Here is an 11,122-nt window from a genome sequence, read left to right as displayed (position 1 = left end):
AAGATTCAGTGAACTTTAAGATATAGTAATAGAAATAATCCAATCCTATGACTAAATAGAAAAATATTGAAAAAAGAAGAGCCTCAGATTCTTCTAAGATAATATTAGAAGATTTAACATATGTATAATCGAGTCTCAGAAGGAGTGGAGGAACTCAATCATGGGCAGAAGAAGCAGTGAGGAAATGACAGATGGAAATGGACCAAATTTCGTGGAGTTAGGGACAAAAACTCAGAAAACCCTATGCAGGATAAACAGAAAGAAAATGGTAGTGGGCACATCAAAGTCAAAATGCCCAAACCACATTTAATGACAAAATTTGAAAGCAACCAGAGAAAAAAGACAAATTACATACGGTGGAACCATGAGTTAACTGCTTGCTGATGTCTCACCAGAAACCACGTAGGCCAAAAGATGGTAGAAAGACATTTTTAAAGCACTAAAAGAAAATTACTGTCAGCCAAGAATTCTGTATCTGTGGAAAATATCCTTCAAGAGTAAAAGCAAAGTGAGACACACTCAGACAAAAGGCAATGGAAGAATTTCTGGGTCGCAGGACGACGGTATAAGAAAGGCTAAGCGATGTTATTCAGGCTGCAGGAAAATGACATAGGATGGAAACTGGGACCCTCTGAATCAAAGAGTGGGAGAGGAGGGAGGCTTGTGGGTAGAGGGAAAACCCTGCTTTCCCCTCTGAACTCCTTCATCCTCTGTATGACTGCTTGAAGCAAGCATTGTAGCTGCTGCAATATTGTGCTGTCTAGAATACAAGTAGAAATAATCTATTAGTCGTCAGGGAGAATGCTCCCATATGGTTGCAAGATCTTTATTTTTTAAGCAGAGTGGCATACTACTTCCAAGCAGACTGTGATGTTGAGGCTGTTACTGCAATCCCTAGAAAAGCCTCCATTAAACTCATTCAAGGAGGGACAGCTAAGCCGCCAATAGATGAAACGGCATTTGAATAAATGGTGGTGTTGGGGGTGATAGGCCATCCCTTGACCTCTCATCAGACTTTCCACATCAGCCACTTGGTTGCTTCTTTTTCTTCACCATCATTGAGAATGCTCTGACGGATACATGCTTTTCTTTTTTTTAAAATTAAATTAAATTTTATTATTAAATCATAGCTGTGTACATTAATGCGATCATAGGGCACCATCCACTGGTTTTATAGAACATTTGACGTATTTTCATCACACTGGTTAACATAGCCTTCCTGGCATTTTCTTAGTTATTGTATTAAGACATTTATATTCTACATTTACTAAGTTTCACATGTACCCTTGTAAGATGCACCGTAGGTGTGATCCCACCAATCCCCCTCCCTCCGCCCATCCTCCGCCCTCTCTCCCCTTCCCCTCCCTTGCCCCCTTTCCCATATTCTTAGGTTATACCTGGGTTATAGCTTTCATATGAAAGCCATACATTAGTTTCATAGTAGGACTGACTACATTGTACCAGAATGTTTATTGCAGCCTAATTCATAATTGTTAATTCATGGAAAAAGCCCAAGTGGCCATCGATCCATGAATGGATTAATAAACTGTGGTCTATGCACACCATGGAATATTATGCAGCCTTAAAGAAAATGGAGACTTTACCTCTTTCATGTTTACATGGATGGAGCCGGAACATATTCTTCTTGGTAAAGTATCTCAGGAATGGGAACATCCTTTTCTGAGCCCCCCCCCACAATGCTTCTGGTCCTGCCCCTCAAAAACTCCCTTCTCCTACTCCCCTGTAGCCCAGTGCGAGTCCTCAGTATTTCCTCACTCAGGGTGGGTGCTTCTGACTGGGGGGAGCTCCAGTTTGTGTGCCTGTCCTCTTCCATCACGGACATCCAGTGTCCTTTCTTCTCTCCACAGTTGTCCAGACTGTCACCCAGGCCTGGGCTCTGGAGTGTGTTAGGGTGGACAGCTCAGTAGGTGCTCTCGAGATGAGAAAGATTTCTATCCAGACCAAGATCAGTATATAAAAGTATAAAATTTATTTTCTATTTTTAGAAGAGAAGAGGAAGGGAGAGAGCAAAGAAGGGTGGGGGAAAGGGAGGAAGAAGAGAGCGCAGGGAGGCGGGGCGGCATCTCCCAGAAAGGGAGGGGATGCCTGTGCAGGGATCCACCGCCCCTGCCAAGGGGTTGCACATCAGTGGGGCGCAGCTGGGAAACGGCTGCATCTGTTCCTTCCTTCTTCTTGGTGGCAAGTAGACTAGAGACAGGCCGGATGATGTCAAAGTCGGAGAGCTGGCTCTCCCGCCTTTCTTTGACGTTGCCATCGGGATTATCTATCACAGGAGATGGGCAGAGTCTGCCCTTGAGATGTGCTGAAGCCTGAAGCTCCTTCACTGCTGTTTACTCAGGAACTCTGTGAGAAACAAATTCTCAAAAACAATTTTGAAAGAGAAAGATTTACATCTTCTTCTGTCTCATCAGCCCTTTTCAGAATTTGTGCAGAACGGAATTCCCATGTGGGGAGGGTGCCTGTTAGCAAAAGAATTTATAGGATTGATCTTTATTTATTTATTTTTTTAAACTCTTTTTTTTTTTTTTTTGTAGAGACAGAGTCTCACTTTATGGCCCTCGGTAGAGTGCCGTGGCCTCACCCAGCTCACAGCAACCTCCAACTCCTGGGCTTAAGCGATTCTCTTGCCTCAGCCTCCCAAGTAGCTGGGACTACAGGTGCCCGCCACAACGCCTGGCTATTTTTTGGTTGCAGTTTGACTGGGGCCAGGTTTGAACCCACCACCCTCGGTATATGGGGCCGGCGCCTTACCTACTGAGCCACAGGCACCGCTCAGGATTGATCTTTAAGTGTTACTAGCGAATTGCAGGATTAGGTATTTTCCTGTTAATTTTACCATTTTTGCAAGGCCACCCCTTTCAGAGTGCGTCCCCGTGGAGGTTGTGTAGGGTCTGTGGCACTGTCAGCCAGGCGGCACCGTGGGCTGTCGGCACTGGGGTCTGGAAGAAGGGGCAGAGACACTCGGGCACCTGAGAGTGGGCACGCTCATCCATCTGGTCACGTCTATCAGCTGCAGGTGACTCTGGGGCCTGGCTGATGGGAGATGGGGCTGGGTATTGGTAACTTCTGCTATAAGGAAGAACCTCAGATACCACATAAGAGCCACGATCCATTCCTAAGATACGGAAAGCAGAGCCCTCAGTGGAATAGAGTTTTTTTTGCAGTTTTTGGCCAGGGCCAGGTTTGAACCCATCGCCTCCAGTATATGGGGCCAGCACCCTACTCCTTTGAGCCACAGGTGCCTCCCAAGTTTGTTCTTTTTTTAAAAGGATGTCTTGTCCCATCTTTCAGGCCCTGGGTAGAGACCATCTGTCCCCTTCTTGAGCAGCTGACTAGTTCACACCCCAATCACTGTCCTTATTAGACTCTCACACTCTGAGGCCCTATGCCCCAGCCCTAATTGTCCCTGGGCCAGGTACCAGATAGTTAGGGTCAGCCTGTATGCCCTAGAGCCCCCAGAGTATTCAAGTCAGCTGCCTGCTGAGCTGAGGACCCAGCCAACCCCCTGGCTTGCTAGGGGCTGCCCCCTTACCCCCACCCCACGGCTCCAGCTGCCTGTTGTCCTGTCCTGGGTCACGCCATCCGTGTGGCCCTGTGTGGCAGCCTTCTCTCCCCTTTGGAGCAGCAAGTAACAAAGACCTGTGTCTTCCATCCCTCTGAGTTGCACCATCAAAAGAAATTTCAAATCACCACCAGGATGCAGGGAAGGTGTCTGATGCCTGTCGGTGGCTCATCCCCATGCTGCTACCTTGAGTTCCCAAACCTGCCCAGGCCCAGACAAGGACAGCTGGCAGCCAGGCCCTGTGGGCAGTGCAGGTGTGCATGCCTGAGGACAGGGTGGCTTCCCTGTGAGCTCCAGGCCTGGCCACACCCTGCCAAGTGGCTGTCCCCCCCAACACCATGTCCAACCTGCTCAGACACACGGTCAGTACCAAGGGCCCAGGGGACCCTGTCCAATGCCCACCTGGAGCAGAAGCTCCATGCTGTCCCTGGCCTGATGGGTCCTACTTGTGCAGCACCATGGCCTGAGCCCTGCCCCCACACACCCCCACCCAGAGGGGCAGCTTCTCAGGCACAGGCCTGCAGATGCACCATGGGACCCTCGGGCAAAGCCACCAGCACCTGCCCTCTGCCCAGCCACTTGTGCCCCTTGGCCTGCAGCACTCTCTGTGGAGAACCAGGACAAAGCCAGGACCCTGGTGCTCCCCACCCCCCAGTAGACTCGCAAAGGGAGCACCCAGGGTAGCCCACCCTGGGGTCCCACAGACAGGCAGAGTCACCAGGGGCTGCTGAAGCTCTTTATGTAGAAGCAGGAGAGGGACTGAGGGGGCAGTAAGGGTGGCAGAGGGTGCAGCCAGCCGGGTCTCAGAGGCTCGTCTCGTGTTCCTGCACAGGACAGAGGAGCTGGGTGGTGCTGCCCTGGGTGCTGGGGAGAAAATAAGGGGTGTCAGTGAGGATGGGACAGGGAGTAGTGGATGGCGTCAGAGTGAGGATGGATATGGGGCGAGGGCACAGGCTGGGCTCTCCGGGGCTCCAGCCACCATCTCTGAGCAGACAGATCATGGGCCTTCTGGCAGGCTGGCCACAGGCTCCGTGTGTGAAGAGGTGATGGGAGGCCTTCGGGCCAAAAGGAGGGTGAGGAAAGACTGTAATGCAGTTCTGGATTCTGGCTCTGCCCACAGCTGGGCAGGTGACTAGGACAAGCCTTGAACCTCCATTCCCCAGTGACGTGCAGCCAGTGAGGGACCCAGGAAGCCCACGTTAGATTAGCACCTGCCACACCCTGGCGTATTTTAAGCACCCCATCAGGCAAACGGGGTGACAGTGACTATTGAGGGCCCGGGAGGTGCTGAGGAGGAATCTGGGTCTCACACCTGCTACAGGCACCTCAGGGGATCTGGGAGGATGGAAAGTCCCCCACCAGCAGCCCAGCCACAGGGGTGGACATCATGAGGGGCTTTCCCACTGCCCAGGAGCCGCATCCCAGGCCACTCCTGCGTGTAGCCTGGCTGGGGCCAGAGCCTGCACCTGCCTGGCCCAGGTGGGAAGAGAGGCACCTGGACTCCTCCAGGGCCACTGAACCTAAGTCTTGTGTTCTCTCAGGGTCCTCTAACCCATTCACTTACCCTAATCGCTCCCTGGAGAGCAAGTTTCTGCAGAAAGAGGAAACACCTGATTCAGAAGACCCCAGGAGTCCTGTCAGGCCCTGGGCCCCTCCCTCCACCAATGTTTCCCACGACCCCAAGGGACAAAGCCAGAGTAAGATGCAGTGCGTCCCTGTAAGTGTCGCTGTGCTGGCTTTTCCCCAGGGACAGGGAGTAGTGAGAAGTGCAGCCACCCTACCACTCTGCTTGGGGATGAGGAAGTGCTCCGGACTGAGGCCTCTGGCTCCCATGAACTTCTTAAAATCCTCCAGGGCTTCTGGGTTATTCTCAGTGTCTCTGCCTGTAGGTGACCAGGAACCATGAATGTGCCAGGCAGAATCAGGGAGCTGCCGGTGCCTCCATGCCAGCTGGGGACTGGTGAGCCGTGGGGCTGGGGAGGATGGGAGGGCAGGGGCACGGGCCACTGGGTCGGGGGCTCACCCATGAGCTTTGCCACCTTGATCTTCGTCCCACTTAGCTCGCTTTCACAGTAAAGAATGTAGTGGTCCTTCACGGATGACCTGATGAGGTACACCACACGCTTGCCCCCGTCTGCAGGACAGCAACACGAGGCCTGAATTAGCCACCGGAGACTTTAGAAGGGACCCAGGGGACCCTCCAGTTGCCCAGGGCTCCCTGACCCCAGTTCTCCACCAGGCCTGAGCCCCAGGCCACAGGGCCCCCACTTCCCAAGGACCTGGTGCACCCCAGAGGCAGTCACGTCCTAAACCAGTGAGTGGCAGGGAGGTTTCTGGGAGTCAGGGTGGCAGAGGTTGGAGCTTGGGGTGCTCAGTGCCCACCCGTCAAATGTGACTCTTCTCCTGGCTCCCTGCTAGGGACACAGCCACAACCAAAGGAACAGCCCTGGACACTCCAGTTCCTCCTGGGGACAGAGCTTCCACCCCCAGTGCTGCTGTCAGGCGTTTGTAGCCTTAAGTCAGAGTTACTGGGGGAAGGGGAGGGTGGACTTTTAATGAAGTCAGAACGGAAGGGAAGGGCTCTCAGGTCAAAAGCCCTCCCCTTAAAGGTGCCAGCTGCCCCCACCCCTCCAGTGTGTGTTTGGGGCAGGGTCCAGCTCAGCTCTGGGACTCACTGGCCGTGTATTTGCCCGGCTCGTCAGTTTTCTCCAGCACAGCTTTTATCTCCTGGCACTGGCCATTTATCCTGGAAAACAGAAGCTCCGTGGGCAAAGAGGTCCTAGTTTGTGCCCCCCCCGCCTCGGTACAGCCCCAGTAATGTGGACTGCAAAGCCTCCCACTCGCCGAGGTCTGTGGCAGGGCAGGGAGGTTGGCGCTTGTCTGCATCCCAGGTCCAGGCCCTCTGCACATGTGGTGGCCCTGGAGCTCTCCTGGTGACCAAGAGCTCTGCACCCCGGCCCCTGGGGCTGCCTCCCAACCCACCCTCTCTGGAGCCAGAGGGACCCGGGGCTGCCTGGTTTGCAGGCAACATCCCGTGGCCAGGGACCTGAGCCCTAAGCCACGGCTCATGGACTTTATCCTGCTGGCCTTCTTCCTTCTTGACACATTCTGGGACAAGCCCCAGATCCACTGTCATCTGACCCAGTGAAAAGTTGAGGTAGGGGCTCTGGGAAAATGCAAATATTTCTAGGGTTAATGGCCCCCTAAGGGCCAGCCCCAGGACTAGAGAGTGGGCACTGCCATGCCACTCAGGAGGGAGCCACACAGGTGGGAAATCGGGTGTAAGATCTCACAGCTGTGATCTGCACAGCGGAGAGCTGAACAGGTGGGAACTGCACAGGTAGAGACTGGACAGGGCTGAAGAAGCCCTGCATGTGGGAGTCACTCAGGTGGGAAGTTGTACAGAGATCTCAAACCTTCTCCATGGTATCTTAGCTCCCCTCTAGGTCATCCTGAAACCCTGAAACCCCAAGCTCCAACCTCGGCCAAAGCAGAAAGTTACTACAAGGAAGTGCAGAGTCCCTGAGGCCCACCCTGCCAGTTCTGACTCTGTTTGGGCATAGGACATCTGTTCCCAAAGGGGTCTGCATGGCAAGCAGGTGCTCCCAGTCACTGGAGAGGGCAGGTGGTGTCCAGCCCTGCCACTTGCGCCCACGAGGTCTGATCTGGGGCAGCCTCAGTGGCACAGTTTGCCCTTGAAGCCCCCAACCAGGAGCCGAGTATTGCAGGGGAGGCTCAGAAGAGCCCCAGCATGGTCTGCTCACCCCACTGGGACCGGGGCTAAAGACCAGGTCACAGCCACCCGGCCAGCGGACACTCACAGCATGGTGATGGAGGCTTCCAGGTTTCCCCCCTCGAGGACTGTGAAGGTCAAGGGAGTCACAGACTCTGGCTTCCCCCCAGGAATCTCCTTGTCTGCTGTCATGGCCTTCAGATACCATTTTCCTGACACCTGGAAAATGCTCCCCCCAATTAGAGCTCAGTCAACCCCCCAGGGTGTCCTCTACTTCTAGTCTGTAGCTCCCAGATTCTACCCCATCCAAAGGGCTGAAGACACAGAGAGAATTTCCAAACTCCTCCCCCAGTGCCCTCCCCAGACACACCAAATGCCGGCTGTGGGCCCCTGCACGTTGGCTAGGATCCCAGGAAAAGGTGAAGTCAGCAGACCCCTGCCTCTCAGCCTAGGCCACTGCACCCCGGGCCCACCTGGCCCAGACTCCTGCTCTGTCCAGCCATCCCCTTGGTGTAGGGGCTCAGTGTCTGGCCCTGAAATGAGGGTCTCTAACCAGCAGTCTCAGCCTTTCGTGAGCCCCCTCCAGTCCACCCTGCCCCAGATGAGCCTCACATCCTGACTCTCCTCGTCCGCGGCTGGGGCGTCCTGGGCCTGCAGGGCAGCGATGAGGCTGAGGCTGACGGCCAGGAACAGGGTCTTCATCTCTGGGGTCTGTGCTCACAGCCACTGACCGGCCACTTGCTGGAGCTTGGAGAGGCTGTGCCGGCTTCTCGCATGGCTGCCCTTTATACCGCTAGGCTCATGGTCCACCAGGGAACTTGGCTCAGAGGACTGACCAATCCCTTCCTGGACATAAACCATGGCCAGCTCTGCAACAAAGCAAATAAAATGTCATTATTGTTGGAAGTTGATGAATAACAGTTTGTTAAATCTCCAACGGATCATCCAGACAGGGCCACTGTCCAGAGGAATGGACTTGCAGGTTGTACCCAGGAGGGAAAGGATTGTGCATGGAGGGTGTACAGACTTCCTATGTGTGGGGATGCTGAGGGGGAAGCGTGTGGTGGCAGCAGACGCCCTCCAGCCGTCCACACAGCTCCTCAGCTGGCTGACACGCAGGCTGCCAGAGAAGATCCAGGCTGGAGTCAGAGGGCCAGAAGCTCAGGTTGGGCTGGCCTTCCTGCGTCCCGGGGCAGGTCAGTCACCCTCAGATTCATCATGGAAAAAGAGGGACCCTACTGGGTGAACAGGTACCACGTACATTTGAATGAGGATGTTCACCCTCCTGAGCAAGGTGTGTGATGAGGACCCTCTGAGCACGGTAGGTTACATATCGCGTGCACGTATGCGTATGTAGAAAAAGAGAGGGAGAAGGAGGGAGAGAAAACCAGGACGGATGTGTGTGTGCTCACATGTCTCTGCACATATATGCAAGCACACACAAACACGTACACACTTATAAACACAAAGGAATGGAAGGGAAGCACAGACTGCTGAGGGGGCTGAATCCAGGACCTACTGGCAGGCAGAGAGGCCTGGGGTCCAGCTCCTAGGAGTGATAGGTGGGGACTCCCTGACATGTCCCAGGGAACTTGGGACTTGTCACTTGTAACTTGCTATAACTTTACGGGGAGCTGTTGGCATAAGAAGGCAAAAGAATATCAATGGAGCCTCCAGAGCAGAAGCTGAGACAAGCCATCCTCTGACAGGACAGGGGGGCTTTACCTGTGACCCCCGGTGTATCACAGCAGAGCAGAGCTGGGCCGGGGATAGGGCAGAGGCTGGAGACACTGCTGAACAGTGAATGATGACAAAGAAAAGCACAAATGGGCAGACACAACAGCCTCCCCTTAAATGAGCCAGCAAGATGACATTCCACATTACCTAAAGAGACATCACGCTTAGGGAGGTTCGAAATGATCAATGGGTACAAGGATTTATTCCAGCTAACAAAGTCGGACAAACACGTTAAAACTGTGGTAGTATGACGAAGATTAAAAGGAATAAGAAATTATAAAGTCAGAGAACTGGCCAGTACATACAAAAGGAGATATGAAATAGAAATAATTATAAATCTTGAAGATGAATAATAGAGTAAATAAAAACCTCAATAGACAGGATAAACGTAGGCTTGACTGAGTAGAAAAGGGACTTAGTATAATGGAAGAAAGCCCTGACAAAATCCATGACAACTGGAAACAAAATTTGAAAGAGAAATTGAGATGTTAAGAATAGATTCAGAAGAAAGGAAGGGAGGGAGGGAGGGAGGGAGGGAGGGAGGGAGGGAGGGAGGGAGGAAGGAAGGAAGGAAGGAAGGAAGGAAGGAAGGAAGGAAGGAAGGAAGGAAGGAAGGAAGGAAGGAAGGAAGGAAGGAAGGAAGGAAGGAGAGATAGATTTAGAGTCTCCAGCACAAATGTAGTAGTGAAATGATTTTGAGGAAACCAACCAGGGTGCAGCAGCTCTGGGAAACAAAAAGAAACACGCACACACAGACACACACACAGACACACAGACACACAGACACACACACACAGAGACAGAGACACACAAACAGACACACACAGACACACACAGACACCCAAACACAGACACACACAGACACACACACACAGACACCCAAACACACACACACACACAGACACTAATACAGAGACACACACAGACACACACAGACACAGACACACACACAGACACCCACACACAGAGACACACATACACAGACACACACAGACACACACACACAGATACACACACAGACACACACACAGAGACACACACACACAGACAAAGACACACAGACACACACACACAGACACCCAAACACAGACACACACACAGACACCCACACACAGAGACACACATACACAGACACAGACACACAGACACACGCACACAGACACCCAAACACAGACACACACACACAGAGACACACACACAGACATACACACACAAACACACACACACAGACATCCACACAGACACACACACACAGAGACACACACACACAAACACACACACAGAGACACCCACACAGACACACACACACAGAGACACACACACAAACACACACAGGTACACAGACACCCACACAGACACCCACAGAGACACCCACACCCAAACACAGACACACACAGAGACACCCACACACAGACACCCACACACAGACACAGACACACACACATACAGACACCCACACACAGACAGACACACACAGACACACACACACAGACACCCACACACAGACAGACACACAAAGACACACACAGACACACACACACAGACACCCACACACAGACACACACACACAGAGACACACACACACACACAGACACAGACACACACACACAGAGACACACACACAGACACAGACACACACACAGACACCCATACACAGACACACGCACACAGACACACACACAGACACCCACACACAGACACAGACACAGACACACACAGACACCCACACACAGACAGACACACACAGACACACACACACACACACACACACAGACACCCATACACAGACACACACGCAGACACCCACACACAGACACACACACACACAGACACCCACACACAGACAGACACACACAGACACACACAGACACACACGGACACCCATACACAGACACACACAGAGACACACACACAGACATACACACACACAGACACACAGACACACACAGACACACACACAGACACACACAGACACACACGCAGACACCCATACACAGACACACGCACTGAAAATAGATCAAGAGGCTCCAATGTAAACGTAGTAACGTCCCGAAAGAAAAGCATCATTA

General features: G+C 52.7%; 1 protein-coding gene across 2 annotated transcripts; it reads right to left on the bottom strand.

The window, feature by feature from the left end:
• Positions 1-4,317: 4,317 nt before the first annotated feature.
• Positions 4,318-8,068, bottom strand: LOC128571692 (putative lipocalin 1-like protein 1). 2 transcript variants are annotated; one of them, XM_053571343.1, is made up of 7 exons: positions 7,929-8,068; positions 7,405-7,535; positions 6,259-6,329; positions 5,607-5,717; positions 5,365-5,466; positions 5,148-5,174; positions 4,318-4,447 (listed from the first exon to the last, which is right to left on the bottom strand). In XM_053571343.1, exons 1-6 carry the CDS (start codon positions 8,016-8,018, stop codon positions 5,149-5,151), a joined length of 531 nt encoding a protein of 176 aa, XP_053427318.1. In that variant the 5' UTR covers positions 8,019-8,068; the 3' UTR covers positions 4,318-4,447; position 5,148. The 2 variants fall into 2 exon arrangements, with proteins under 2 accessions (XP_053427318.1, XP_053427319.1); XM_053571344.1 differs by lacking the exon at positions 4,318-4,447 and adding an exon at positions 4,881-4,986 and having other exon boundaries at positions 5,136-5,174.
• Positions 8,069-11,122: the final 3,054 nt, after the last annotated feature.

The sequence above is a fragment of the Nycticebus coucang genome, chromosome 2 (genome assembly GCF_027406575.1).
Source record: "Nycticebus coucang isolate mNycCou1 chromosome 2, mNycCou1.pri, whole genome shotgun sequence".
Taxonomy (NCBI): Eukaryota; Metazoa; Chordata; class Mammalia; order Primates; family Lorisidae; genus Nycticebus; species Nycticebus coucang.
Note: the sequence above shows the minus strand (reverse complement) of the source record. Positions and strands in the feature narration are given on the sequence as shown.

Excerpts from the sequence above, each read along its gene's own strand:
- LOC128571692 (XM_053571343.1), bottom strand. The coding sequence starts at position 8,018 with ATGAAGACCCTGTTCCTGGCCGTCAGCCTCAGCCTCATCGCTGCCCTG. Across the intron at positions 5,467-5,606 it reads CAAGGTGGCAAAGCTCATGG|GCAGAGACACTGAGAATAAC; the intron begins GTGAGCCCCCGA and ends GGTCACCTACAG. Across the intron at positions 5,175-5,364 it reads CCTCATCCCCAAGCAGAGTG|AAACTTGCTCTCCAGGGAGC; the intron begins GTAGGGTGGCTG and ends CTCTTTCTGCAG.